Source organism: Anas platyrhynchos, chromosome 3, assembly GCF_047663525.1.
Source record: "Anas platyrhynchos isolate ZD024472 breed Pekin duck chromosome 3, IASCAAS_PekinDuck_T2T, whole genome shotgun sequence".
In the NCBI taxonomy this organism is placed as follows: Eukaryota; Metazoa; Chordata; class Aves; order Anseriformes; family Anatidae; genus Anas; species Anas platyrhynchos.
Genome location: NC_092589.1, coordinates 20,213,785 through 20,240,785, shown reverse-complemented (window position 1 = coordinate 20,240,785; position 27,001 = coordinate 20,213,785). Strand labels below are relative to the sequence as shown.

The following is a 27,001-nucleotide window of genomic DNA, read 5'->3' as shown; positions in this document are numbered from 1 at the left end:
AACTGTAGCAGTAGGAAATAAAGAGCCTTTTGACTGAAGGCAGTCAGCTGTTCCCAGGTCTGCTGTTGGTCATCTTTGTAAACTTCCCCTGAGTTATGTTTCTCTACCTCAGTTTAGAAAACAGACATAATCAACCCTAATCTTACGCTGCTCTTGTGAATGTAAGCTCTTCAGGACTTCTTACACTGCTGAGAGATCCCAAGATGGAAATTATTTGTGGAAATCAAAAACATCATTAAGTGAAATTAGGAGGTTTTATGTGATATGCAATTTCCCTAAAGCTTTTTCTTGTGGGATAAGAGGGATAAAAATACCATTTTTCACTTAGCAGTGTGTCATTCATGTTACAGGAAAAAAAAAGCAGAAAACATTACTCAGGTTTAGCAATGAATACTCCTGTCTGGCAACACTGGATGACCCAGAGTTGTTTTGGAACTGAAGCTCTGAGTGATCAGCAGACCAAAGCCTTGCTTAACAGCAGCACAGGATACACGTTCTAATTCTGAACTTGCTAGCCAAAAGCAAATTCTTACCAAACCTGCGTATTTCACATGGCTAATGAATTACCCTGTTCCTTGCTATTTTATGTGCGTCATATGTACTTAAATTTCCTTCCAGGGAATTTAATTCCTTACATGGATCTGTATTAGTGAAGTAAAAGCTCTTCCCTAGGTTTGCGCCACTATTTTCTCTAATTCTATCAACAGTCAGTAACTCTGAAATACAAGAGAAATCCAAGACAGTGCTCTAGTTCTTTCAGAAGATTTTTTATTTATTTTTTTAAAAGCAAAGTAAAACACTTCAGAAGAATTCTGCAAGACACACTTCTTGTTTGTTGGTGTTTGCACAGGAGCACAAACCCTTTCTTTGGACAGACGTTCACAGTCTTAATGTGTTTATAACCAGAAACATGTTTTGAAATCCCAAGCTGCATTACTCATTGGAAAGATAAAGATAAAAGCAGGAGTACCGTATGCTCTGCATTACCCTCTGGTCCTGCACTAGAAACGATCACCTTTATTCTGAGGCCATTCTGTACGATATGAAACAACCCATTACACATTGGAATGGCTCTAATTTATATCTAATTAGTAGCTGCTGAATTCTTTCTTCTGTTATCCAAATACTTCAGACAGCTTCACGCACTTGTTTCTGTTCTGCTGTAGAATCAATCTGAGTCCTGTCTGTGATGCAGCTCATTTCTGAAGGATACCCAATTGTCACATGGAAGTGAAGCACTGCCAGTGAGTGCCTGTATGACTCTCTAGATGCAGTATTGCTCAAGACTAACCCTGTATGCAGACATACTCCCAAACAAGTGCTTGTTCCTGTTTAGCTCAGCAGGATCTAAGCGATTACAGAATAAATGTGCCTAAGCACCGAGCTGGTTCAAGGTACACATAAGCCGTTATCCTAACAACACAAAGAAGGGTAATTCTTCTAATTCTGGCGCTACTGAAGACAATTTAACAAGTGTTTGGCACTACTGCTGGTTGAAGATACTCCAGTTTTTCTCCACTGACCAATGTTTATTCCCTACTCTACAGAATGCTCCCTTAGTTATGCTAGCACAAATTTGGTTTGTGCTGCACTCTATACCCCATTAGGGAACAGATTTGTTACAGCAAGGAAACCGCAAGAAATGCAAGTGGATGATAGTGCATGGGACAGGCTTAGAGGAGGCTGAGTCACTGCAACTGAAGCAAAAGTGCAATTGCAGCAAGGGGAAGTAAGTTAGGCAAGTGATGTTACCCACACACATCACTAAATTGGCCTATTCCATTTTGGCCCACACTATCCCTTGCCATACTACAGAGGAGCTTCAACACATTCACATGGCTAAGGCACTGCTGACACACCTCGTTTGTGTTTTTTTAAGAACACTAAGCATACTGATAGCTTGCCACCCAGGTGGGACTGCTGCTGATGTGTAACACTCTTCATTGAGTGATTCACAGCAACCAAACTTCACTACGTTGAGGTGACTTTCTACGTATCCTCTAATCATTCCCTAATGAAACATACTCAGTAAACCAAACCTTTCTTAGCCCCCACTTGCCATAATTTGTGTTTTCAGAACACTCCATCAGGTGGATCCATGAGGGCTGGATTTGTGTATGATGATGTAATTACCATGACTGCAAATACCTGCCTGTCCATTTCACACCCAGTTGAAAGACCCAAAAGGGCACTAAGGACTTGTACGGAATATACAGCACTTTTACAGAATTTAAATGCACCAAATATGGTTCCAACTGGTGAGTAGACTCAAATCCATTTCACAAGTAAGACAAAACAAAGCACAGAAGTGTTTTTGACTTGCCTACCAGCTGCTGCATTAGAAATAAATCCTGCACCTCCCAGTTTCCACACCTTTCTTCAGGATGACTCGGCACCATCTGCTGTGAACTGGAATATATGCAGGAGAACAGAAGACCTGGCTGCCAGGTGAGTTGAGGATGCTTGCTCACACCCAGGCTGTCCCTGACCCTCAGCGACACCTGGAGGAATGCTGGCATCAGGACTGCTCCCTTGGGTGATCAGAAGTGACTGGCAGATCTAGCAAGGACCTACTTCTGACTTCAAATCCCTTTGCAGTCCTGGCAAGTCACAGAACAGGTCCCATCAGTGACTGAATACAAACTGCCAGATTAATCAGCATGTTGGAGCAGCTGCATGAACACAGCTGTTTTAGGAGCTCACCTCTATAGTTTGTCAAGAAAAAACCTGAAAGACTGACAGATGTCAGAGAAGGAGGAAAGTAATTTTTTTTTCAGGTCTCTCCAAGAAAATCATCACAAACATGGTATTCTCCAGTATATAGTGGTAAAATCTGAGGCACCAAACTGAACCCTACTTAGAAGCCTCTGAAACAAAGGAAGTGGCAGCTGCACATGCAGTCATGAAAATATGCTGCCCTTCCAGCAAGGGTCCTTCACACCTCAGGGTAAATCCGGCACTAAGGTTACAGACACTATTCTAGGATAAATCAGCACTACTGCAGATATTCAAGTCCTTGAGAGATTATTCCATTGCTTTTACCATTGGAAAAAAAAATTAAAGCCTGTTCTAAATTTCTCATTCAGGTTCAGATGATCACTCATTATCTTACCAATCTTCAGCAAGCAACAAATGTAATTTATTTTTTAATTTCTTAAGGATGTAAATCTTTTTCCTCACTCAGAGACTTTTCAAGAACAAAAGTAGTAAATTTCTTTATTTATCTAGTTCTTATAAAAGAAATACTTATACTAATTAGTAACCGATATCATATCGATACCTGACATCTCACAAATTTACAGAACAGTATTTATTTATACTGACCTCATCCATATAAAAATGTTCTTTTTATATAAAGAAACTTCAGCTTTTAAGCCTAAATAACAAGTTTGATGTTTATCTCTTGACAGTTGTAACTGTGCTATCTTGAATACATAACAAAGGAGACTCAAACTAAAGCTAAGAAAGGATTGATATTTCTCAAAATAAGTGACAGCAGTGTCATAGAATCATCAAATTCAAGATATTCAGGTTATTTCTTCCCATCTGCAGCTATTTTGTTCTGTTACATTAAGAATTATTATAACCATTTGTAAAGGACACTGTATCACTCCTTTATACTGAGCACAAAACTAACTCACTGTTTAGCAACTTACTCTGTGTTAACTAAACTTCATTAAAAATAGAAACAAATCTATCTGGGGATAACAAAGAATTCTATGTGGCAATGCAGAATGGAAATAGAATAAAGAAAACAAGTACGCAGACAAAATAATTTAAACTTTTGCTTTTTTCCCTTTAGGTGGCTTTGCAAATAAGGAAGGATTGATCTGGTCTCTAGTGAGACCTCTCACTGAGAAAAGCCTTGCTGCTCGTTCCTGTAAAGTGCCTCCACATTTCAGTCCTAAAGCCATCAATTGCATCTTCAGTTTATCTAAACCCAGCACTTCCATTTCAGCAGCAGAGTTGAATGCGAGTAGGTCTATCGGTTCCACCTCCTGCAAAGAGAAAAACATCCAATATCACAATTATTTTCTTCCTGACGGAGGGAGGGGGGACAAGTATAGACAAAATGCTTGATTTTGCAGAGGACCTTAAATTAGGATTATCTCAAAGTCTTTATTCCTTTACTTAATGAAGCTGATCTATGTTTCCATATATGTTAGGCTGGATATTCTCTTTATTAGCAGTATCTGTTTTATCCAGGCAAAGCGTTACTGCATCACGTGCAAGCAAATTTATGCTAGCTAGCAGCTTAGCCTTAAAACATGCACATCTGAACAGAAATGACACACCCAAGAGCAGGGTGAATGCCCAGGTGGGCTTCCAATGTCCAGCTGTGCTGCTACAATTCTACTCTTTGCAGTGCCTCTGCCAGCTAGTTAAAGGCTCACTCTAACATGTCTAGACAAGCTGCAGACAAGTTTAATCTTGCAACGTACACAGCCTCCAAAACAGAAGCACCACCCATTTTAAATAAGCATAGGTGATTTTTTTTAATTACTCCATTAGAATTAACACATTCTACTTGCAATAGCAGAAGGAAAAAAAATAAAAATGTAAGTGCCAGTACTTAAACCTTTTCCCCAGGAGAGAAAATAGATGGCACTTTTTTTATTCCCAGGGAAGTTAAGTACTTGCCAAAAAAAAAAAAAAAAAAAAAGGCTAAAAACAACAGCCCATCACCTCATCTAGCAGCTCCATAGCTTAACCTTGGCTTCCAGAGTCATAACAAAGCTATCATCCCTTTTTTAATGACACGCAGAATACAACGATATGCCCCTATCAGTAGGGGGAAGGGGGATGAAAAATTAGAATAATTGTTCTAATTGCAGTTACACACTAGTTAAAGAAATAGGTACAAATAAGATTAATAAAAAAAGCTCGTCTCATCTTCACACATTAAAAGTTATGAAAGTTCAATCTTAAAAGAAAATTGGTATATTCACAGGATATTCTCTGGATTACCAACAAAGTTACCAACAGCAGGTTACCCAGAGTTTTGTCCACAGAAGAATGCAGATAAGGATGTTACAACTCAACAGCAGGAATTTACTAACACCCTGACTGCTAGCACACTAAGAAGGACAACAGAAAATCAACAGCAACTCCTTCAGTATTTAAAGCAGCTATTAGTCTTGGGGCAAGTATAACACTGGAGGTATCAAAAGGACTTCGGAGCAAGTAGCATCAGCAGTGAGACTACTGAGTTATGAGCCCAACAAAAACAACTAGCACTAGCAGAACCAGAACCTTTGCCCTGCTAAGTGCACAAAAAAGGCTGGTTGCCTCATTATTCTAGTCCTACTTAAAAAAAAAAAAAAAAAAGAACACACAAAAAACATCAAGGACTGTTATAAAAATATTTCCACCTGCAATAACAATCTGCCACTGGTGGAGTTTCCTGTTCTAAGAATAGGCAGCCTGACAAATACTAAGCAAAAGGTAAACAGTGGAGAACGGTAAACATCCATTTTAAAATGTCCCTGCTTTAATAGTACAATAGATGATCAAGTTCTAATTTATCAGATTATAGTCCCGATCTTTTTTTCCCCATTTAACTGTATTAAACCTTTACTTTTCAGAATTCAGCCATTGGCAATGGCTGAATTAAGGGGAAGCCTTCTGCTCTAGTTGAACAAAGGCAGAAAATTCAAGCAACTCTTCTAGCCTGAAAAAATACTTGATACATCATTTCCCTCTCCAACCCCACCCACCCCTGCCCCCTCCAAATGTTAGTATTATCCAAGGGACAATGAAGCACAAATATTGGCAACGTTTACTGCCAAATATTAGTTGGGCTTTCATCAATTCGGTGGGACAAGCTGCACTCTCTTCTGGTTGAAAGACCAAACCAAAGCCTCCACAGCAAAAATCCCTGTCATCCTCCTGCCTATCACCAGAGAAGGAACCTCATGGTCAGCGCTGCTCCTGATCCAGCTGAGGGTGCTTTGACACCAAGCTAAATTGCCAGCAGGAATAATGGTACAGCAACAGTATAAAGAGCTTCTATCACTGATACAGAAGATGATCGATTTTAAAGCCATTCTTCCACCATCCACTGCAAATTCAGGCAAAGCCTGTCACCTACATTAATCCTTCTTGTCTAGTAAAAGGCGCTGCTGCTTTCAGACTTTCACTGGTCAAATGAAAACTGAAATTTGCAGCAGACCAGGGTTCTCAGTAAGCTAGGCTCAAGTCTTTTATAAATAAAACACTGAGAAACACTGATCAGCTGATTGGTTTAGGGAGCATATACATGCAACAGCTTCTAATTTTAAAGTTTTGATCTTAATGTTTATAATTGACCACATTATAAGCAAGATTAATCAAGTTGGAGAGTGGTAATATCTCAAGAAGTATTGATAAGAGTCTTTCATCCTGCAGAATGGTTTTATTTTCCTCTACCTTCTGCATCAAACTCTGGATCCAGAATTCCTTATAACATGGAACAAGAAAAAACAAACAAAAAAATGCAGATCTTGGGAAAGACAACACTACACAGCCAAGGGAACTACATCTCAGTAGAAACTCTAAACTATTAAAAATCTTAATTTTGTTAAGTTTTGCCTTAACCCACTATATTTATGATCTCTCAAGACTGCCACTTTACTACAATTCTACTTCCTGCATGTGGAGCTAAGGGTTACCAGTGAAGAGACTGTTGGCTAAGAGCCTTACTTGGCTACAGTTGCCATTATCTTGCACATTCCCTTTTCATAAGCATGGAAACACATTATCTTCAGTCAAGCAGTTTTTCCTTTTTAACCTTGGGATTTTTTGTGCTCTGTATCAAACACTGAATATTCTGTTAGCTTCTTAGGTGGAGAATTATTCTAACTCGAGCACTTATATCTAATGCATTAACTTCAAATGATGCAGATCCTTTCCCCTTCCCTTTGTGGATCACAGAAAAAAAAGTGATCAAGTAAAAGCAACTGAAGAAAGAGACCTAGTATGTTTTGTACTGTTTCATACTTACTGTGCTCTGTGACTGGTCCATTTCCTGCACCTTAGAAGAAACATTTTCTTGCACCTCTTCTTTCACGGCTTGGGTTGCTTCATTGCTTTCCTGGGCCTCTTCCTTCTGGGGCTTTGTCATTTTGCTATTTTCATCAGCCGGAATTTCGGTTTGCCCACCTTCATGCATCTCCCTTTGCAGGTCTCTTCCACTAACTTCTGGCTGCTCCGGTGCCTTCTCAGCAACTGGGCTATGTTCTGCTGGATCCACAGGGCTGTCTGAACACTTGCTTGAATTTCCAGCATTTTCACTGTATCCGCTGCCTGATGGACAACTTTCATCAGATGCATGAGGGGAATCATTTTCACTGTCATTCTCAGAATCTGAACTGTCAGTATCATCCAATCCTTCCAATCCCAGCCTGCAACAACCAGTACATAACAAATACTTATCTGAATTTCACCTTCTTAATTCTAACCTTTTTCTTTACAAAAGTTGCTTCAGAGAGATATACTGAACAACTCTAGCAGGTATTTAGAATAGTTTAGTAAGATGAAGAGCTGCTAATATCAAACAGAACCTGACATCCCCCAAGAACAGGTGTATTTTAACAGCAATCCCAATACAAAAGTGTGTGCTACCTATTGCTACTCCAAGCACCACTGGAGACTCATTATGCCTTCTCTTTCATGTTACGTGAGGAAAAAACAGCTGTTGTGGTTTGAGGTTTGTTTGGTTTTGGTTGGCTGTATTAAGTTCATTTAAATTGAATTTGTTAATGGAAAAAAAAAGAAAATGGGTGTTAGTAGAACATAACCATATTAAACAGGGCAGAAAAAAAGGATGCCTACTTTTGCAATCAAAGTTTGCTCCTGCTGGGACAGAATTATATGAAACCATCAACATTTACTTAAGAGTTCTCACGTTTAATCAGTTACATTTACTAATTGCTATTTAAGTCTACTTCCTGGATGAGATGTTTGCTTACATTTATCAAATTTTCATTAAGTTCAAAGTCTTATGGAGTCATAGTACTTACAAAAAGCATTTTTTCTTTCCGTATTTTGTTCCATTCTTTCCAGATTCACCTGGACGCTTCCGACTACTGCTGCTTCCTGGTGACACTACTTTGCTAGAAGTGGCCTGCAGTCCTACAAAAGGAAGTCGAAGTCCACTTTGCTGATACACAATTCATAAATAGAATTTAAAACAGGCCTCTTTTTATTTCAGATGCAATATAAAACATTCACTGGAAATAATCACTCAGTGCACATTTATGGAAATTCAAAGCTTCAACAAACTCAGCAGCAACAAAAGGTTTCTTATCCTGCTTTACCTAAGACAGAGTTAATCTTAAAATTGGATTCCTGATGTGAACTCTTAGTTTCTATATCCTACTCAGCCTCAAGTTTCATTATCAAGCTGCCAGCAAGGGATCAACCAGTGGATAAATAAAATAACTACAGATAGCAGTAAATGAAACAAGCTATTTTGTAGCTGTATTCCATCTCTGGTTTTCACATAAGATCTGATCATGTATTGTCATTTTACTGAAAATGATTACGTAATTCTTACTGATGAAATACCAACACTACCTTCACAGAACTTTGATATTACTGTGAGATGACACTGTAGCACAGTAAGATAAAGTATCACTAGAATCTGTATTATGCTGCTCAATACAATTTAAGAAAAGCAGTAGCCAAAGAGGAAAAATTAATTCAACACATTTTACTGGAGTTTAAAATGTAATTCAACTGAAAGAGTTACTGTCAGCATTTTTTTCTTTCTTTAATTTTCATGCTGGGCTGCAGTCATAGGGACTTTCAATTTGCTTTATTTTTTTTGCAGAGATAAAGTGAAGCTAAACTGCCATACCTTTAAGGACTGAATCTTCTAGCCGCTCAGCCATTTCATGACACTGCTGCTGGTAGTCCGGATTTGTAAAGTAGTGCTTTGGCTCTGCAAGTTTCCGCTGCAGCCTTTCCAAGCGCCTTTGCTCTTTTTCTGCTTCCCGTTCTGCTTGCTGCTTCACCCATTCTGCCATCCTGCAGATTACAGAGCCATGAAAATGAGGGCATTTCCAACATTTAATGTAATATTAATTTGTTACTTTGCAATTACCAAATGCTGAAGAACAAAAACATTCATGGGAATTACTGAAAGAATATACAGAAAGTCTGCTAAAACGAAGAGAATAAACTTTATTCTGGAAGCCAGAAACAGCATGAAGGTCAACCTTCCCCAATATCATGGCCTTGAAGCTTCAGACAGAACTGTGAGACTTTCAGATTAGAAATCTAAGACGTGTATATCAGTCTTCTCTCAGAAGAAGGTCAGGGTACAATCACCTCTATTTTCCAATAATACATTAATGCCAAAAGAATGCTGTTGACTTCCTGCTCTAGGTGCCCCTGCTTGAGCAGGGGGATAGGACCACTTACCTCCAGAGGTCCCTTCTAACCTCAACCTTTCTGTGATTCCAGTCTCTCTCTGCTTATAGTTTCACTTTCAGTCCTTTTAGTATTCAAAATAAAAATTCATTGCTATAACAGCCTGTCATATGACCTCTTTTGTTAATAGTGAGTTACGCAGACACTTTATTTTATAATGCTAGCTTCTAAGAAAATGCCTCACGCTTTTTCATGATTGACATCTCGAAGTCTCCTTCCACTGAGATCTCGGCAAGCCTCTCTATTTGTTGTCTTTTCGATCTGTGCACCAAGTGCTCGCAGCATAGATCCAAACCCTGAGGAAAACAAGTAATCAAGAATTAGATAAACAGAAACAAATGGAGATGAGTTAATACAAAACAAAAGAATTAACTATGGAAATATAGTGAGTTCAACACTTCTCCTTCCCTCAATGCTACTGAAATACGGGGTAAGTTGAATATTACAACACATTAGAAACGTCACCAAGTGACATTTTAGGAGTTAGCCATAGCCACTTCATCAAGATGATCATGATGGACAATGTTATGCTGGACAGCCCCCCAAAATAGATTTCTATATGCTCCTCAGCACAACTGCTAACTTTTCTTACCAAGTTCCATCTTATGTTGTCTCAAATTTGAGAAAGACACTTAACAGCCTCAAAGAGACAATGTGGATTAATAAAATCCTTTAAGCAACTTGAAAGTACCAAGCACAGTTTTTCAATTAAAAGCTGAACACATCTGTACCATCAGTGCCCTTAAAGTACCTTTAAGAAGCGTTGCAAATATCAACCCATCCAGATAGTCTGCTGGACCATGAGGCAGAAGAAGTACTGTGTTCAGCTAATAAAACCCATTATTGCCATTGGCGATGAGAATTTATATAGCTCATTGAACACGCTATTGAATTTCACATTCTGAAGAGTAAGAACCTAGTTGTTACACCTAGCCAGACATGCTCCCAAAAATCAACAGCAATGAATTCATTAAGGTTGCAAGTGCTGAATTAGACCTGGTAACAGAGCGCTCAGTCTTCTTATAAGATGATAAGCATGATCTGTAATTCTTTGAGATCATACAATAAGTCTTGATATTTCTGAGTTGTGCTTGTATGCCTATTTTTAATCAGTCTTTTATGTTACAAAGTCAAATCAAAGCAGACAAAATTGTCAAAGGGCAATTTTTAAGCAACTCCAACAGCACATCAGTAACACAGAGTGAATCACAGCATGCGCATCCTGGGTCATCCCAGGATAACTGAAACTGACAGACAATAGGTGAGGAAGATGGCTGCTACACAATAAGCTTATAAAACATGCAATACTTTTAGGGCACCTAACCAATCAACATGATAGCTCATAAGCTAAAGCAAAAATATTTCTTTTCAGTTCTTTCTAAAAACTATGAAGAAGGCAAAGCAAGCTGAGATGCAGTCTGATGCAAGGCTGCACCGTTATTCAGCATTTTAGCTCAATGGCCAGGAAACTTCAAGAACTGGATTCAAAAAGCAAACTTACATGGACTTCATTTACACACAAATATACTCCGCTAAACTTGTTTCATCCTTCATGTCAGATTTTAGAGAATGCCTACATTGTCAGTGGCTGCATGGTTTTGTGTGATTAACACATTATCTACAACAACATTAAAATATTTTAACAATACAAGCAGCCTGTTTTAGGCCGAAATCTTTAGTTCTCAGGGTACTAAGACCTTGGCTTTATTTTTTCAAATAAGAAAAGACAAAATCAATTAAATTATATAACATATTCAAGCCACAGACTATTTGTAGCTGAAATACTTGTCCTAAGTGACAGCAAGTGAAATTTAGGAGCCTAAGAAGCCTTTTAAATACAATTTTGATCCTGAATTCACTCAGAGGCACCTTACGGATTTCTGCTAGTAGAGCTACGCTAACTAGGGATGCAAAACAGAGCAGTGCCAACAACGGCTGTCACAGAATCATCTAGGTTGGAAGAGACCTCCAAGATCACCGAGTCCAACCTCTAACCTAACACTAACAGCCCTCCACTAACCCATATCACTCAGCTCTACATCTAAATGGCTTTTAAAGACCTCCATGGATGGTGACTCAGCCACTTCTCTGGGCAGCCTATTTCAATGCCTCACAACCCTTTCTGTAAAGAAGTTGTTCCTAATAACCAGCCTAAAGTAAACTCTCAGCCTTGGCTTTACTTTGTGGACAGCCCGCAATCATCTGCATTACGAGATATCTGCTACCAGATTACAACTTCTGATACCACTATCGTTTGAGGTATGAAATAGATAAACAAATAAATAAAATTTAAAGCTCAGACGTGAATTAGTAAGGAAACGACGAAGCACAAACCTCCTTTTCCCCCACAAAGCCTCGTTTCCAGGCTATACACCATGCCATCTTGCAGTTCGTCGTCATCATCCGCCAGCCGCCCGTTGCACTTCACGTACAAACTTTCTTCGGGAATACACTAAAAAACAAACAAACAAACACAATTTTGTCACACGATCGGTTGAAAAAACGAAATAACCCGACGAAGTAAGCCGCTAAGGAGGAATCAGAGGGGTTGGAAGGGACCTCCCCGCTGAGGCACGGAGCCCGAAACCCGGCCCCGGGCGCTGCCGGTGCCCGCTGCCCGCCTCTCACCAGCCGCCGGGCGCAGTCCCTCAGGAGGCCGCGCACGGAGCCGCCGCCGGGGGGCAGCGGCAGCGGCCGCGCCCGGGAGCCCAGCGGCTCCCTCAGCAGCGCCAGCGCCATCTTAGCCCCGCGCCGCCAACGGCCGCCCCGCCCCGCCCCGCCCCGCGCCGCGCTGCCGTCACGGGCGCGCGGTTGGGTGACGTACGGCGGGAAGGAGGGGGGGGGGGTGAGGGCTGGTGCGGGGCGATAACGGGATGGGGATGTTGGGGATGGTGCACGTAGGGTCTCTGCCCTGTCTCTGGGTGGTTTAGCTATTTATTTATCTATTTATTTATTTACTACCCTAGGGGGCTTCCTAGTTGCTGGGCTTCCATTTTTTATTTTTTATTCCAGGGTGCAAACCTCCCCAAAGGTTTCCTGCGTGTGTTGTATGTTATAACCTTCGGGGTCAAACTGACGTTTCAGTCCGCTCAGGGACCCAATTTATCATTTTTATCTGTGTGAGGTCATTCTGAGCAGTTAGGTGTTTTAACCGCTGGCTCATAGTGGTCGGTCTGGGGGAGTCTGCATTCACCATGAAAACACTGCAATGTGAGGACCTTTCCTGGGAGGGAATAGAAGCTCGCAAGCAGTGACCTGATATTCTGCTTTAGGAAATGGCCCCGAGAATGGTTCATCTGGAGTGCTGCATAGACAAAATGCCCTGTCTGCCAGTGTGCGTGGCACACGCAATCTTAAAAGCCGTTTCCACCCCTTTTCTACACTAGATAATTGTACCTTTCTGATTCAGATTGATAAGTGCAGCCTACGAGGTTATAAAGGCTCTTTAAAGCGTGTCGCAGCGCCTCTGTGAGAACATAATAGCAGGCAAAATACACACTTTCTCTAAACATGCTTGTCTGATCTGCCGCTTTGGTAGTGGTGGCAGCAGCATGAGAAGTGTGGCAAAATACTGACAGTGTGGTGAGTACAAGCAACGTGCAGCTGTTGTGTGTCCAATCAAAGGTGGTACAAATTGCAGGTAATGAGGTGCAGGACGATGGATTTATTTGTCCTGCTCACTCCTACATGCATTTTAGCGTACAGTTAGGGAAGAGGCCTCAAACTCTGAAACCTGGGGCTGATTCAGTAGCATAGTTACATAAAATGCTTTTAAATCAGGATGAAATTTGAGCTCTTTGTGACAGACAGTAGCTACCCGTAAGCAGGGGGTTCAAAGAGCGGTTTGCAGAAGGCGTACAGCTCTATCACTGCAGAAGGAGCTGTGTACAATGGCACGATGGAGATCCAAGCAGTGCAAGTATTGCATTCTTCGAAATGTGCTTCGAAATGTGGCTTCGAAATGCTTTCAATGTCTTCAATATAGCCATCTGGGGAGAGGATGTGTAAAGGTAGGCTGCTGCTGCCTGCCTCTTGTAAGGACTGTCGCAAACACCGGCAGAAACACAGTCAGGCTCGGCAGCCTCCTGCCCCTCTATGACTGCTACGACAGTGTCAGTCACCGAGAGCCGGGGCTTTTTGTGCAGATACAGCCACACAAATCTGGCCTGCGGCCAACGGATGGCTGATACGGTATTTCCAAGGCAAGAAACGGCCTCTTAGCTTCACGTATCGGTGGAATTATGATCACTGCGGGATGCAGCAGTGCATCCCTACACCCAAAGGGTGGAAGATGGGCAGAGTCGGTGCGATCTGAGCTTGGTGCGGTTGCTCCGTGCCGCCGGCAGCGAGCGTGGCGGATCAGCCAGGCACACCTGCCGCCTCAGCCGCCTTCCTGCCGGGGGAGGCTCGTCCTGGCTCCCCAGGGCCGCCTGCAGAGGAGGCTGGACGGGTGCCGGGGCCGGCGGCTTATCTGGCGCCGGGCGGAGGTTTATCTGCCTGCCTCAGCTCTGGGCCCGGGGGCTCCCCGGCCGCCCTGCAGGCCGTTAGGAAGGCAGATAGGCGGCCATGTCGGGGCCTGGGGCGAATTGAAGGTCTCGAGGCGGCTGTGCTTTAAAAGGACGGTGCTGGTCCACGCTTCTGGGCTGCTCTCGCCTGTGGGAGTGCCGTGCTGCTGGGCTGGGCTGTGTGGAGATGGGGCTGTGCTGCCAGGCGGCCCCGAGGGTGTGTGGCAAACAGAGGTGGCATGACCCGCAAGCGCGGACTTCACGTCAACAAATGCATAATCAATTAAGGGGATCTCCCCATGGGATCACCTTGGCAAATTAACAAATCAAACCTGGCCGGCTCCTGCTTACACTGTATTCGTTTTCACAAAGCATTTTGACCCAGTCCAGACACCCCTTTGCTGTCTCGCTCCCAAGAGCAGGTTGGTATTTCTGAACTGCGTGCCGTGTGGTCGCGGTGCGACCATGCAATCTGATGTCCCTGTAGCCAGGAAAAGCTGTGGTGATTTTGTGCTGGATCGGGCCCCAGTTCGGCCCACGCTGTATTTTAAGTCACATGGTGCTGTTTGTTTCATTTATAACCACGTGCTTTATCTCTGGAATGCATCTAATATTGAATTCTGCTGGATTTTTTTTTTATTATTATTCATGTATCAGATTGAAATGTAATTGGCAATACACGAGTTATGCATGTATATGTATACACAGATGAGTAACTATTTTCTTAGATCTGCAGGCTTTCAGTTTGCATTCCAAGGGCATGATTCATTTCCTCCTCTGAAACTCCGGCTATTGGCACTGAGGGTGTGGAGCTTGCCAGTACAGGCCGAAGAATAGGCAGAGATATCCAGGAAAGAGTTGGGCTGCAGGACTCTCCGGTAGATGTGCTGAATCAGTGTAATTCACAGGCCATTTCTTATGTGTCTTTTCTGAATATTTTGTTCTACTCTCAGGTCTGTGCTGATGACTTCCTGGCCCTGGTAAGTGTTGGCTGAATTTGGCCTGCAGATGCATGCTGTAGCAGGAATGCACCTGTGAACGTGAAAGCTGACAACAGTGGAGTCATAAAATAAATCAGGCCCTTTATAGGTCATACATTGTCACCTCACGGGTAATTTGGGGCTGTTAATGTTGTACTGTCTGTAGTTCTGGGTGGCTATAGGTAGGTGACTGGCACAGATCCCTGCAACGAATCAGGCTGGAAGTGACATCTATTGGATAGAAGAGTAGTTTTCTTTTAGCTTAGTCTGGCAGCAGTGCTAGGTATTTAGTCCCTATTCGCATCATCTATGCGATACCATTTAGCTAGTGCAACATTACTGTCCCTAGGAAAGCTGTGTGAGTGTTCCTGTATCTCTTGTTCTTCATTACACTTCTATACCTAGAACTCATCAAAAGCACGTTGCCTTGCTCCCCACAAAACAGGTCTAAATAAGTCAAAAAGTCTGTTACTGTAATTTCCACTTTGAAATGTATTTTATTAGAAATCTTATCCCCTTGATAAAACAACAATCAGTCTGTTATTCTGCAGTGGTGCTGTAGAGATAATGAATCATGCCTAACGTCTTTCATTTAGAAGAGATTTTACAGACATAATTAATTAACTTGACACTATTGTTATAGCATAAGTAAGTATTCCAACTTTTAAATAGTGAAACTCAGGCAAACTGGTTACACTGCTTTCTCAATTCAGTGTAAGGACAATTGCTCAAATATGAAATTTCCTACTATTTTGACATAATTTTCAGAGATGAGAGCACCCATCCTTTTCTTATTTTATTTTGGGTACTGTGCATGTGATGCCTGAGTTATTGAGTGTAGTTCTATGGCCTACAACATGTAGTGTGCTAGACTATTTTCTGCTTAAAATCTGTTACTACATTTAACATGGAATAGAGTTTTCTTAAGTATTTAGTATCTAGAACCATCAGATGTATAACCATCAAAATGCTATTCACTCATTCATTCATCCTTACTACTTGTCCCAGTATATTCCATTTTAATAGTAGTAGCAGCACTTTACAGGAGCTAATAACTGCCTCAGTCAAGTCCAGGATTGCATTATGCAAGACTCTGCGCTGAGAGAAGGTGTACGATACTCATTGGTCCTTGACTTCTAATGTGCACAAAAAAAAGAGGGAAGAACATAGAAGCAGTTGTTCGCTGAGGTACCCAGATTAACAAAGGTTGGGTTAAAGGTTATTCTGGTAAGAATTCAATGTTTCCCACTTTTAGAAGTGTTCCTATAAAGAGGAGGGAGAAGGGCTAAAAGGTATCACTTAAGATATGAAGTGGATGTGTATATTCCTTTTACAATATTGTAAGTGTGCGGAGATATTAACAAAAGTGAATCTGAAGTCACTTCAAGAATTTGAAATCTTTTAAGAATGGTTTTTCCATCTGCTAGACAGTCCATCATATGCTGTAGTACATGTGGAGACTGGCTCATCTGGATATATTTTCTTTTACATTTTAATGGTATCACAAAGTGTAAGTTGCAGATAATGTATTTGCAAACCTTAAACATGTTACACATGTTATTTTTTCACAGGGGATCAAGATAGCATGAAGAGTAACCTCTGTGTGCACATTCTCATGACAATAAATAAGATGCTGAATGACATGAGAGAACATTTTTTACTTCAGATACTGACATCGTACTGTTTGACAAAAATGTAATTAACCGTAATTAATCTAAGTTGATATTTGCAAGTGCAGCTTCCTGCCAAATGTCAATAATCATCTGCTTCAGTTTTTTTGTCATCAGCACAATGGCTCGAGACAGCGTGTTATGATACCTGATGCTGGGTTGGTAGGAGCTGGGGGAGAAATACAGATATTGCATGACTTATATTACCCCTTATTAGTACAACAGCTTCTGTTGTGAATGCCTAGATATCAATTTCCTAACAAGTCTGTGTGAGTAACTATATTTTGTTCTTATAGATCACAGTTGGTAATGGTGGAGATACTTAGACATAATCAAGATTTAAAAATCACATCACAGTACTCCCTTTGCTGTGTATCTTATCTTTGTCTCCATCCTATGCAAGGATGTCTAAACTCGGTACTTTCAGGGAAGAAATACGCACTGCTCTGCATATGTAGGTAGTGAACCTGAGGAAATGAGGTCTGGTTTTGTCTGGCCATGAGTATCACCAGCACAGTCAGCATTGTTTGTGGTGTTGTTAGTAATTTTAAGTTTGGCAGCAATGGTTTGAGGTGAATTGGCTAATTAGACACCCAGGTAATATTGCAGAAATTGATACTTCTCTGCTAATCAGAGTCTAGGATTTCTGTATCCTTGTGTTTACTCTTATTTGTTAGCCTCAGTGCTTAGATTTGGTCTGTCCTGATTAATTTTAACTGAATGCAGCTGGAGAATGATGAATGGGTTAGTTGTAATGTACAGTATATTTTATAGGAAAGCAATACCAAAAGTAGGTCTCTGCCTCTTTACTTTTGCTTTCCCCATAATAAAGCTAACTGCTTTTAATTATAGTTAACTGCACTGAATTACTTACTCTCTGTGTAAGATCTGGATTCTAGTTTCTTAATTGGCATCTAAATGTTTGGCAGCTTTTTCAAAAGTCCAAAGCTAAGAGTGAACATACAAGATGAGATCAGTACCATGCACACGATATATCTCTAATGCTCCAGACCTCTATGCCTTAAAGTTTTTAAGAAACACTACAGATTGCCTTTCACATGCCCTTGCAGTGTGAGCTTTTCATCCAGTTGTGACGCTGTTTGCAATCATATGAAGCTCCTAGAGTAAAAGAAAGTGCACTTTTCTTGAAATGATCAGCTGAATGATGGGGGGGGGGGGAGAAGAGAGAGAGATTAGGTTCCTTCTATGTCTTTCATCTGAGATGAAAGCTAATTTGAAAATGTTCCTTGCTAAAACTGAAGTTGTATTTCCACTAGTTGGGAGGAGCTGCCAGATTATATTACCTAACCCTCATCTGGTTGCTTTTGGTTTACCTGGGAATATTCTACAAAGGAAATGAATGCATAAAAGGGAAAAAAAAATCTGTTTTTAAACAGACAAAAATGTAGAGTGCCTCAAACAAGCATACCCTCTTTTCAAGTTATGTTCAGTAGAGATAACAAGCGGTTAGCAGTTTGGTGCTAGGCATGGCACACTGTGGGTGTTCATAAATCCTGTTTAAAGCAGATCACATTGTTGATTTGTTTGCTCCTTGATACGATGTCAAGTCAGGGCCTCAGCTACTGCAAACTGTCGAAGCTCCACTGGCTTCAGGGAGAAACACCGTAACTTACAGATCCGGTCTGCAGTGCAGAGAGGCTTCATTCTTGGGATGCTGAGTTCGACACGGCTTCCTTTTGCCCAGGTCATTACTGACCAGCCACATTCAGACAAGGTTCTTGTAACAGTAATATTTATCTTCCTGTTTAGAGAACGTTCTGCTGGCTTAAAGAGGACTTGCAAGTGAATAATAATGGATGCAGTAGTACAATTTGGGGGACAAAATGCTCATTTGTCTCTGTTTTTTATACGATAAATTCGAGTTTGGAGAACAGTGATTTTATAACTCTACAGCTATGAGAAGCTTTTTGTTTGCTCGATATTTGAATGGTTTGCCATTTTGCTTATACAACATCTTTTCGCACCCATACATACGAAATTAAACTGTCATCAGTGAATTCTGGACTATTCTCCGGTATTTCATCTAATCCTTTCCAAAACAGAGGTAATTACGTCATTTATGAGGAATTTGTAATACAGCAGAACATGCCCCTTGAGGATTTTTAAGTCATATTTATGTGAGGCCTGGAAAAATCGTGTCCCCACATGGTTATACTCGAACACTAGTGACATGGCAATGTTATAGCTGTGCGTTTGGTCCTTTGTGTTCCTGCCTGGCTTGGGCTCTGGCCTAGGAGTGTTGTCAGTACCAGAGCATCAGACAGCTTGGTTATCAAAGAAGTGCTGTGAAAAAGTTGTGCTAGTGTGTAGAAGTCACAGTCAGAAAGTCTTGTGGATGGTATTTGCTGGTTTGTTTGTCTGTTTCTGGTTTTTTGTTTGTTTTTGTTTTTTGTCATCATCATACTTCCCCACCCCACCCTCGTTGTTCTTTTGTACCAGGAAGTATCAGCAATGGTTTATCAGAAGCTGTCCTGCCACTAGAGCCATGTCTCACTCAGGTCTGCAGAAAGAGGCATGGCCCTGATGTGTGTTCACTGCAGGGTTTGTGCAGGCAGCCCTCTACCTGCAAAGGCTCTTTACAAAGTGATGTTGTGGGTCTCATAACCAAGAATCTTAAATATTGCAGATGTGGGGTGGCTGATCTTCCTGGACCTCTGAGCCACATACCAAGATTTGGTACTGCTGGAGAGCTAGCTTATTCTTCAGTGAACCAAGGGAGAAGGGTACTGCTTATTTTTTTGCAGGTGGGAAATGACAGCAGCTCCCAGGAATGCTAGCTGTCCACTGTGGGTCAGGGCTAGGCTGAAGGATGTTCCTTCACAATGTTATGGCATGTATAATGTCAATTTAAGTAGTATTGGACAAATTATTCCTTCACAGAGGGGATTTAGTCTCTGTGTGTCCTCTCTGTTGGATGCAGGACACAGTGCCAGCATGGGAGCTGTGCTTGAAAACCTTCTTGCCCAGAGGCTGGCGACCTTTCCTACAGTTCTTTGTTGCTGAGCCTCCAAGTGGTGCTTCTCCGCCTCTGTCTTGAGATCCATACTCAGCACTCCACATTAAACCAGCTGATGTTCTCCACGTTAGTGGCCTGGATTGAGGTTGGTATTTTAACATCAGTCAAATGCTTTAAGTAGTAGTGCCAGGACTTAGCATACACAAATTGTAGTCAGTCCTCGCAGAACATAAGGTTTGCCAGGAACACACAGTGTTAGCACATGCTGAATGTGTTCACTCACATTTGCCTTGTGCTGCTTGTTTGTTTGTTTGTTTGGGTGGCTTTTGAACTGTTAAGGAACCAAACTCGTCTCTGCCAGCACAGCTGCCTGACGTTTTCTTTAAAATTCAAAACTGAAAGATGAGATCTTGATGTTATCATCACCTGTCTGCAGGGATTTGGGGCTTATCAGCAACTCATTAAGATATACAAGTCACGTGGGAAGAATTGGTGCTGCCTGAGAAATTCTTCTTATACACCAAGGACCACTGGACTGCTTTAAAGCGACTGGGCCCCGTGAAGGTGGTCAGTGTGTTCAGGAGCTTCTATTTCTTGCTCTAACACATGCTTCTTCAGAGCATGAAGGCAGGTATGTGGACATATCTAAAGCATTTTTTTTTTTGAATGGCTTTTAATTGTGGTGCCCCAGTTTGGAAATGCAGATAAAGGCATACTAGGCTAGGTTAAGTGCTTAATACCTGCAAATCCTTTTATTCTCAGCTGGGATTGTAGGTACCCAACCATGTGTAGTAAGGACATGCTAGTTATTCTGTAGAGGGGCTGGATGTGAATTGTGTTGGGTAAGTTTCTGGGCATTAGGAAACTTTACTGGACAGCACTAATATTAAGCACTAATAACAGCAGCTGTGGTTTTCGCATTGGGATGCCTCATAAAATGCACATTTGCAAAGAGGAGGAGGAGATGTGACCAAAATAATTTAAAAATGTGGCACAGTACAGTGTAGTTTACAAAATGTGACTTACAAAGAATGTTGAGAAAAAGGCATTTTTAATTTCTTTTTAAAAAACAAACTGTTGTCATCTCAGACCGAAAAGAACATAATTAATGTTCTTTCCTGACGTCTTAAAATACACTATCTGCCACTCCATCTTTTCTTTCCCTTTTCTGATGTCACTTGGGAGACCGGTTTTCCTTAAAGTAGGTTTTCAGGTTTGGGAGTCCTTGTTAAGAAAGATGGGGTACGGCAGAACACCTCGCAACTGTATTAGGGTCAGCCCTCAGAATAATAATTACACTTCTGAGCACCTTCCTCAGCTAACTCCCAAGCAAGGCTTGTGAAGCATCGATGCCATCTCAAGACAGTCTTTGGCTCATGTGTTTCCACGTAGAAGAAACAGATCTATTTTGAAAGTAACCCATCCATAGAATATTACTGCAAAAAATTAGGATATTGGGTATCATACCTGATGTTTTGTTCGGCTGCTTGCTGTTGGAGCCCAAGTACTGCACTCTGTGCTGTTTGCGTTATACTAAACCATGCCTGAGTTTTGCTCTGATTGCTGTCCCCAGGGCCCTTATGAAGAAGAGATTCATATCTCATGAGATTACCCCACTGAGCAAAGAAATTAAATAAATAATGTTACTCTTTTAGTTCTGTCAAGTATAGTAGCTCACAGAAAGAGCTTTTAAAGACAGTGTCAGCATGGGCTAGATACCGCATCAGTGCAGGAAAAAAAAGACATCCTTTACAAGAACAGTGCAGCAAAATGAGGCCAATGTGAGCCTAATGGGTGGTGGAAAACAGTGAGCCTTTTTTTTCCCCTCACTCCCTAATGCAAGCCTGCAGGGGTTTATTTGCCAGTGTGTATGTCTTAGAGCAAATCAGCTTGCTGAAACTGTACTACAACAGGAGCTCAAAATAAATCATTAGAGTAGTAGGCACCAATTTGGGAACCAATCGGAGTTTATGCTGGTTGTTTCTCCTTAGCAGCTTTAATGAATCTATCAACACAAACAAACTAGGAAATAAAGATCTTACAGTAGTCTCCATTAGGATGAAGCCCACCAGAAATCCAGGCCCTTCCACGTTACAATACAATGCTTCTGAAAGACAGAAAAGGTTGTTATGATGATTTAGTCGTGTGTGAAGAACCAGAAGAGCTAAAATGAGTTTAATAATTTTGTGATACAGTAACTTTAGAAAGAAATGTTCCCCGGAACAATTGCGCTTCGCTGTACTGCAGAAAATCTTGCAAAAGCCCACTTGAAATGTGTCTATCAACGTGCACTAACTCAGCCAGGTACAGTCAATTTCAGAATCTTCTATTACCATTACAGAGGGTAAGCTCTCCTTCCTTTTTATTTGTCCGCCAGCCCTTTCATTCAAGGCCTTGGACGTAGATTTGTAATAATAGTTCATAACATATTTCTGAAATGCTTTATGACATTTGATCAGGTTTTATCTAAAAATCACATACTCTGCCCTCTCACGTAATTTTCAGCCTTTGAGTACAACAACCTCCCAATTATCTGTTGAACGCTATTCCCTATCTGGTGCTAGGACTCTGTTTCTGTTTCTGTTAACCCTTCAGTGCACTCCGAACGGACAGGACCTGGTTGAGCGTTAGAAAAATAGCATAATGGTATGCTGAGAAAAGGAAGAAAAAGGGTATAAGCTCAACAAAACCATTTAGAAGGGGAAACCCTCTTGACAAGGGGAGGTCCCTGACTGTGTAAACGTGTGCTACCTTTATTGTAGCCCTTTTTCGTACCATATATTGTAACAAAAGAGAATATAATTATCCAATATTAAGTTTGCAAGTTAAACATAGTGAAAACGTTATATAAAATAGAATGTAGCTGTTTAAAAAGCTACCTCGGTTTCTGCATTGGGTTTTTATATTGTTAATAAAATAGGAATACTGTTTGTGTGTGTGTGTGTAACATTCAAAGTCCTGTTTCCACCTTAAGATAATGAACTGTCATATACAGGCCCTTGCAGAGCTGATAAGTAAAAATGGAGGCAGTAGTTACAGCTACAAGGAACCTTTAGGTACCTGGAGCTCTGCCTGATGCGTAGAGAAGAACAATTAAATATATATTTTAACTTTCAGTCTTTAAAAGGTAACAGACTTGAATTTTTACAGATATTAAAGTATTAAGCATATTTTAAAAGCTGTAAGAAATAAAACAAGTAAGAAACCAAGATAGGAACTGGAATGTAACTTTGGGATGTCATTATAGGGTGCTTTTACAGGTTTTCTGCGTACCACATTTTCCTGCAGAGGAAACTCAATTGACCATGGAAAAGAAAGACTTAGTACTTTTTAATGTAATGTTATTTACTCTTTCATATTCTGTAGTACCTCACTACTGATGAGAGATGAGTTCCAGCAGTGTATGCATGTTATAATAGGCAATATAAATGAGATTATAATAAAAGAATCCTTGATGATACACGGGGAATTAACAGACGGGAGACCATATAGAAAAACAAGCATGTACTCAGAGAAATTAAGCACTGGATAAGTCTCTGCTGGAGAGGAACCACAAAAGTGGAGGTTGAATCAAACTCATCAAGCCTCCTAAAAATTTGCGATAATCCAAAAAGAGAAGCAAAACCCATGAGTAATGAACTTTATTTTATTTACATTATTTTCACTCCTTAGAACTGTGTCCTTGAAATTCCTTTTGGAAGAAGTTTTTAATTCTCAGTCTCAGTGAAATGGTGTAAATTAGAGGGTGAAAAAAGGCTGGAATAATAATAAAAAATAATAATAAAATCAGGTTTACAGTTCTTGGGTTATGAGATGGTAGAAAAATACAGTTTTTCTCCAAAACAGATTGTTCTGAATCTTCTGTGCAGATGTGATGCTTGAAGCGTGAAAAGAAGTGCCTTTGACAGGGCTGATATTTTTCCATTTTAAAGTATTTTAAAAATAAAATAGCACATTATAGATTATTTTAATGTATTTTAAAGTACGTTAAAAAACAAACAAACAAACAAAAAAACGCTTTTCTATTAAGCGAAAGTTTCTTTTACGTTATAAAGTCTCTTTTAAAATAAAGCACCCAGGAATTCCAAGACTCCTGTACCTGTGGCACAGGTACTCATCATTTGTTATTTATACAGTGGGACTTTCCTTGGGATCAATCTTCAGGAAGGTACATTAGTGTGTGTCTAAACTTAAGAGTATCTATCTACCACTGAAGTCAATGGAGCTTAAGTAGGGGCTTAGACGTATACGTGTTTAAGACCTTTCTTTAAATAGCAGGGCCATAATGTCAATATATGTGAAATATTTTAGAGAACTGGAAAAGGCGAAATACACGATTGAAAGACCCAATGAAAACAGGTGAAAAAAGTGATGTGTACTACTGTTATACAACTTTTTGTCTGTATTTCTGGTAGGTGCACATTTCTACAGATCCAGCTACTAGTTTGGGCCTGTGTGCTTTTTTTCTCTTTATTGACAGAGTATAAATAATACAAATGGTTGTGCATTGTATGATATAATAGCCAATCCAGCATGCCAAAGAGCCGTGTATTACAATGGACTCTATTACAATGTTATGTATACTTTCTGTGGTTTACAAGTTCATGACATAGATAATTTCAAAACAATTAATAAACAAAAATTATTTACACAGAATTATTGAAAATCATTTTGAGGTTTTAAATGACTCGTACTTTCCATTGTAAGTGCCAGTGCTTGCTGCCCTTAGTAAATTCCTAGTAAAAACACTAGAAAATGTGCAGATGATTATTTAGGACAACATTTAAATACACATCAAAATGTACTGTTAACACAAAGCTAGGGTTACAAATGTTTTCATCCTCTGAAAATACACTTTAAGAGGAAGATAGTTTAAAAACTTCCTAGCATATTGTACTTAGATTTTACTTTAATTTCCAGGCGAAATTTTAACTATGTAGCTGATGCTGAAACCACAGCTAGAAACTAGCCAGCAGGCTAGCCAGAGCTGGAGTGGGGATGAAGGAATACTGGACAAGAGATTGGAATTGCCTAGGAAAGGCTATCGAGGCTGGGAGCTGCAGAAGGAAAGATACCAGGTAAGGGACTGGGAGAACTGGCTGAAAAACTGGGGGGAGGTGGGAATGGTCTGGTGTGAAAAGTGAGGGCATGAAAGATAGAGATAGGGATGAGGAAAAGGAAGAGGAAAAATAAACTGCCTAAAGAAATACATGGAAACAATGAGGTTGTTTAGAGAATGTGAAATCATAAAATGTCCAGCAGCCTGGGAGCTGAGACAGGGAGCAAGTATGCAGAGCCTGAGCGCAGATGAGGTTTGAAGGAGGGAACTGGATCTTGAATGAGACTGGGAAGGGAGAACTGGATCCTGGAGGAAAGGTGTAGAAGTCTGAGGCAGGCAAGTGTCTGTTGTATATAAATAAAGCTGGTATTTTATACTCCTTCCCTCGCTGGAGTGTCTGAGTAACTTTTCACATAAAAATTAATAGCAACCCTAACTTCCCCTGGGTAACAGGAGGAGACCTTTCTTTATTCGTTGAGTGGGGACTAGGCTAAGTAGTTTGAATTTTTTTTTTGTGGGGATAGGAAAGAAAACTCTTTGATCAGAGACTGTTTGGAATTAGTTTGGTGATACAACAAACTGAATGTCTCTTATAGTGGAAAATCTTTTTCAGGTGTTTCTGAAAGATGCCTGCAGTGTTGCTTAAGGACAATTATACTCTGGACTTGCACATTCTCCTTTGTCCTAGTGCCTTAAAAAAGGCACACTTCACCTCTGCTTTGTTTTGTTCTGGGGTTTGTAGTCTGTGCTGCTGCAGTCTGTGATGTTACTGGGGATGATGGTTTGTTAGCTCTCGTGCTAACCAGGCCCAATGCCTTATTCTGGTATTCGGAGCTGACAAGGAGCTGTCTGAAGGACTCAAGCTTTGTGTCCAAAAGCTGAGGCAAAAAAGCTGAGTCCAAAAGCTGAGGCAGCTTTTGCTCCAAAGCAAGAAGTTATATATATATTTATTTATTTATTGTCAGTAACAATTTTGAAGCAGTATTTTCAGCTTGATACAGTGAGTTGCAACTAATCCAACCTGGTATGAAAAATGCACTCCTTTCTCTGTCCAGTCTGTCCTCAGCAAGATAAGAGTCTCCCAGCAAGGTGAAGGTGAAAGATAGTATTTTGGAAAACGTATGCTACTTGGATATAAAGCCAAAATGGGTACGGGCTGTGAAAGCCTGCCTCTCGGAGCTAGATAAGGGCTGTGAAAGGTGTTAGAAACATCCGACAGCTCCTCATGTGAAGGTTCCTCTTTTCTGTCCAGCGTCACTTCAGTTTTCTTTGGCTCCAGCCACTCTCCACCCTAACCTCATTTCCTCTACCAACAGGGACATGCTGGCAGCGGGCACTCTGGCTGTGGGTGAGGTACCATCGCTGCCCTTGGCACGCTATTGTCAGCCAAACAGCGGAATCCTCCTAGCTTAGATCTCATGGGGGCGAAGGGCAGAGGATCCTGCGAGATAAACGCCTGGAGAAAGGAGCACCAAAAGCCGTTTCGGTGCGTGCGACTGCCACAGGAGCCCTGAGCGCGACGCCCGTTCCACAAACGCCTCAGCCCTCGGGCCCGCCCCGCCCCGCGCGTCACGGGCTCCCTGCGCGTCACGGGCTCCCTGCGCGCTGCCGCCAATCGCGGCGCCGGGGCGGGGGGGGCAGCTCGGGGCTGCTGTGGCGCTCCCAGCTGCGCCTCGTCCTGCCTGCGGGCTGTGCGGGGCTGTGCGGGGCTGTGCCCGTCCTGCTGCCCGCCGCTTAAAGTTTGCAACGTGCCGCTGTGCAGCTCCAGGGTCTCTCTCTGGCTGCCCACTAAGGCTCTGTTCTCTCACAGAATAGTGCCAACAGGTCAATTAATCCACTTCTGGACTAAAATCCCCTGGTGGCTTCCCCCAGGCAGACACCTTTGATGAGCTCAGCGGGGTCAGAGGGCACGGTATGAGTGCAGCAGCCTGTGTGTACGTGAGGGCGAGTGTGCTGTAACCGCACACACCGTGTGTGTGTGTGTGAGGACCGCAGCGTGCTGTAGCAGGGCGCTGTGCTGCTGGCAACGCTCTGCTCCTCAGCAGGCTGGGCTCCCCCAGGCAAATGGCTCTGCTGGCATGGCTCGGCTGTTCCTGCTGCTGGCGGCGGGCTGGGTGTCTGTGCACAGCTGCACCGTGCTGTGCTTATCGGCTGTAATACAGACTTTGTGAATCAAATACGCCTTCTGTATCTAAGCCTAATTATCGATGTCAGCAGAAAACAAAGTGACTTTCCCTCGTTGCACAGCACCTGGTGTAACTGAGCAGGGCGCCTGCTAAATTCAGCCGCGTTTCCTGGTGAGACTGCCACAGCCGGAGGGAACCCACAGGGGAACGAGCTGCCCCTGCCCTCGCAGCCTGGCTTCGTTGCGGGCGGCTGGCGGGCGGCTGGGCGTT

At 41.6% G+C, this 27,001-nt stretch overlaps 1 protein-coding gene and 1 long non-coding RNA gene across 2 annotated transcripts; one reads left to right on the top strand and one right to left on the bottom strand.

The window, feature by feature from the left end:
* Positions 1 to 746: 746 nt before the first annotated feature.
* SDE2 (SDE2 telomere maintenance homolog) lies at positions 747 to 12,209 on the bottom strand. Its single transcript, XM_027453691.3, has 7 exons — positions 12,043 to 12,209; positions 11,749 to 11,866; positions 9,599 to 9,710; positions 8,840 to 9,009; positions 8,001 to 8,112; positions 6,983 to 7,382; positions 747 to 3,998 (listed from the first exon to the last, which is right to left on the bottom strand). Exons 1-7 carry the CDS (start codon positions 12,151 to 12,153, stop codon positions 3,777 to 3,779), a joined length of 1,245 nt encoding a protein of 414 aa, XP_027309492.3. The 5' UTR covers positions 12,154 to 12,209; the 3' UTR covers positions 747 to 3,776.
* A 178-nt stretch (positions 12,210 to 12,387) lies between these two features.
* On the top strand, positions 12,388 to 26,814 carry LOC140002108 (uncharacterized). Its single transcript, XR_011808062.1, has 6 exons — positions 12,388 to 14,899; positions 19,511 to 19,691; positions 19,983 to 20,177; positions 21,742 to 21,850; positions 24,467 to 24,624; positions 25,922 to 26,814. It is a non-coding gene; the product is annotated as an uncharacterized lncRNA (long non-coding RNA).
* Positions 26,815 to 27,001: the final 187 nt, after the last annotated feature.

Coding starts and splice junctions, on each gene's coding strand:
- SDE2 (XM_027453691.3), bottom strand. CDS start 12,153: ATGGCGCTGGCGCTGCTGAGGGAGCCGCTGGGCTCCCGGGCGCGGCCG. Junction 7,383..8,000: donor GGAAAGAAAAAATGCTTTTT/GTAAGTACTATG, acceptor TGGTTGTTGCAG/GCTGGGATTGGAAGGATTGG. Junction 3,999..6,982: donor TGGACCAGTCACAGAGCACA/GTAAGTATGAAA, acceptor TTCTCTTTGCAG/GAGGTGGAACCGATAGACCT.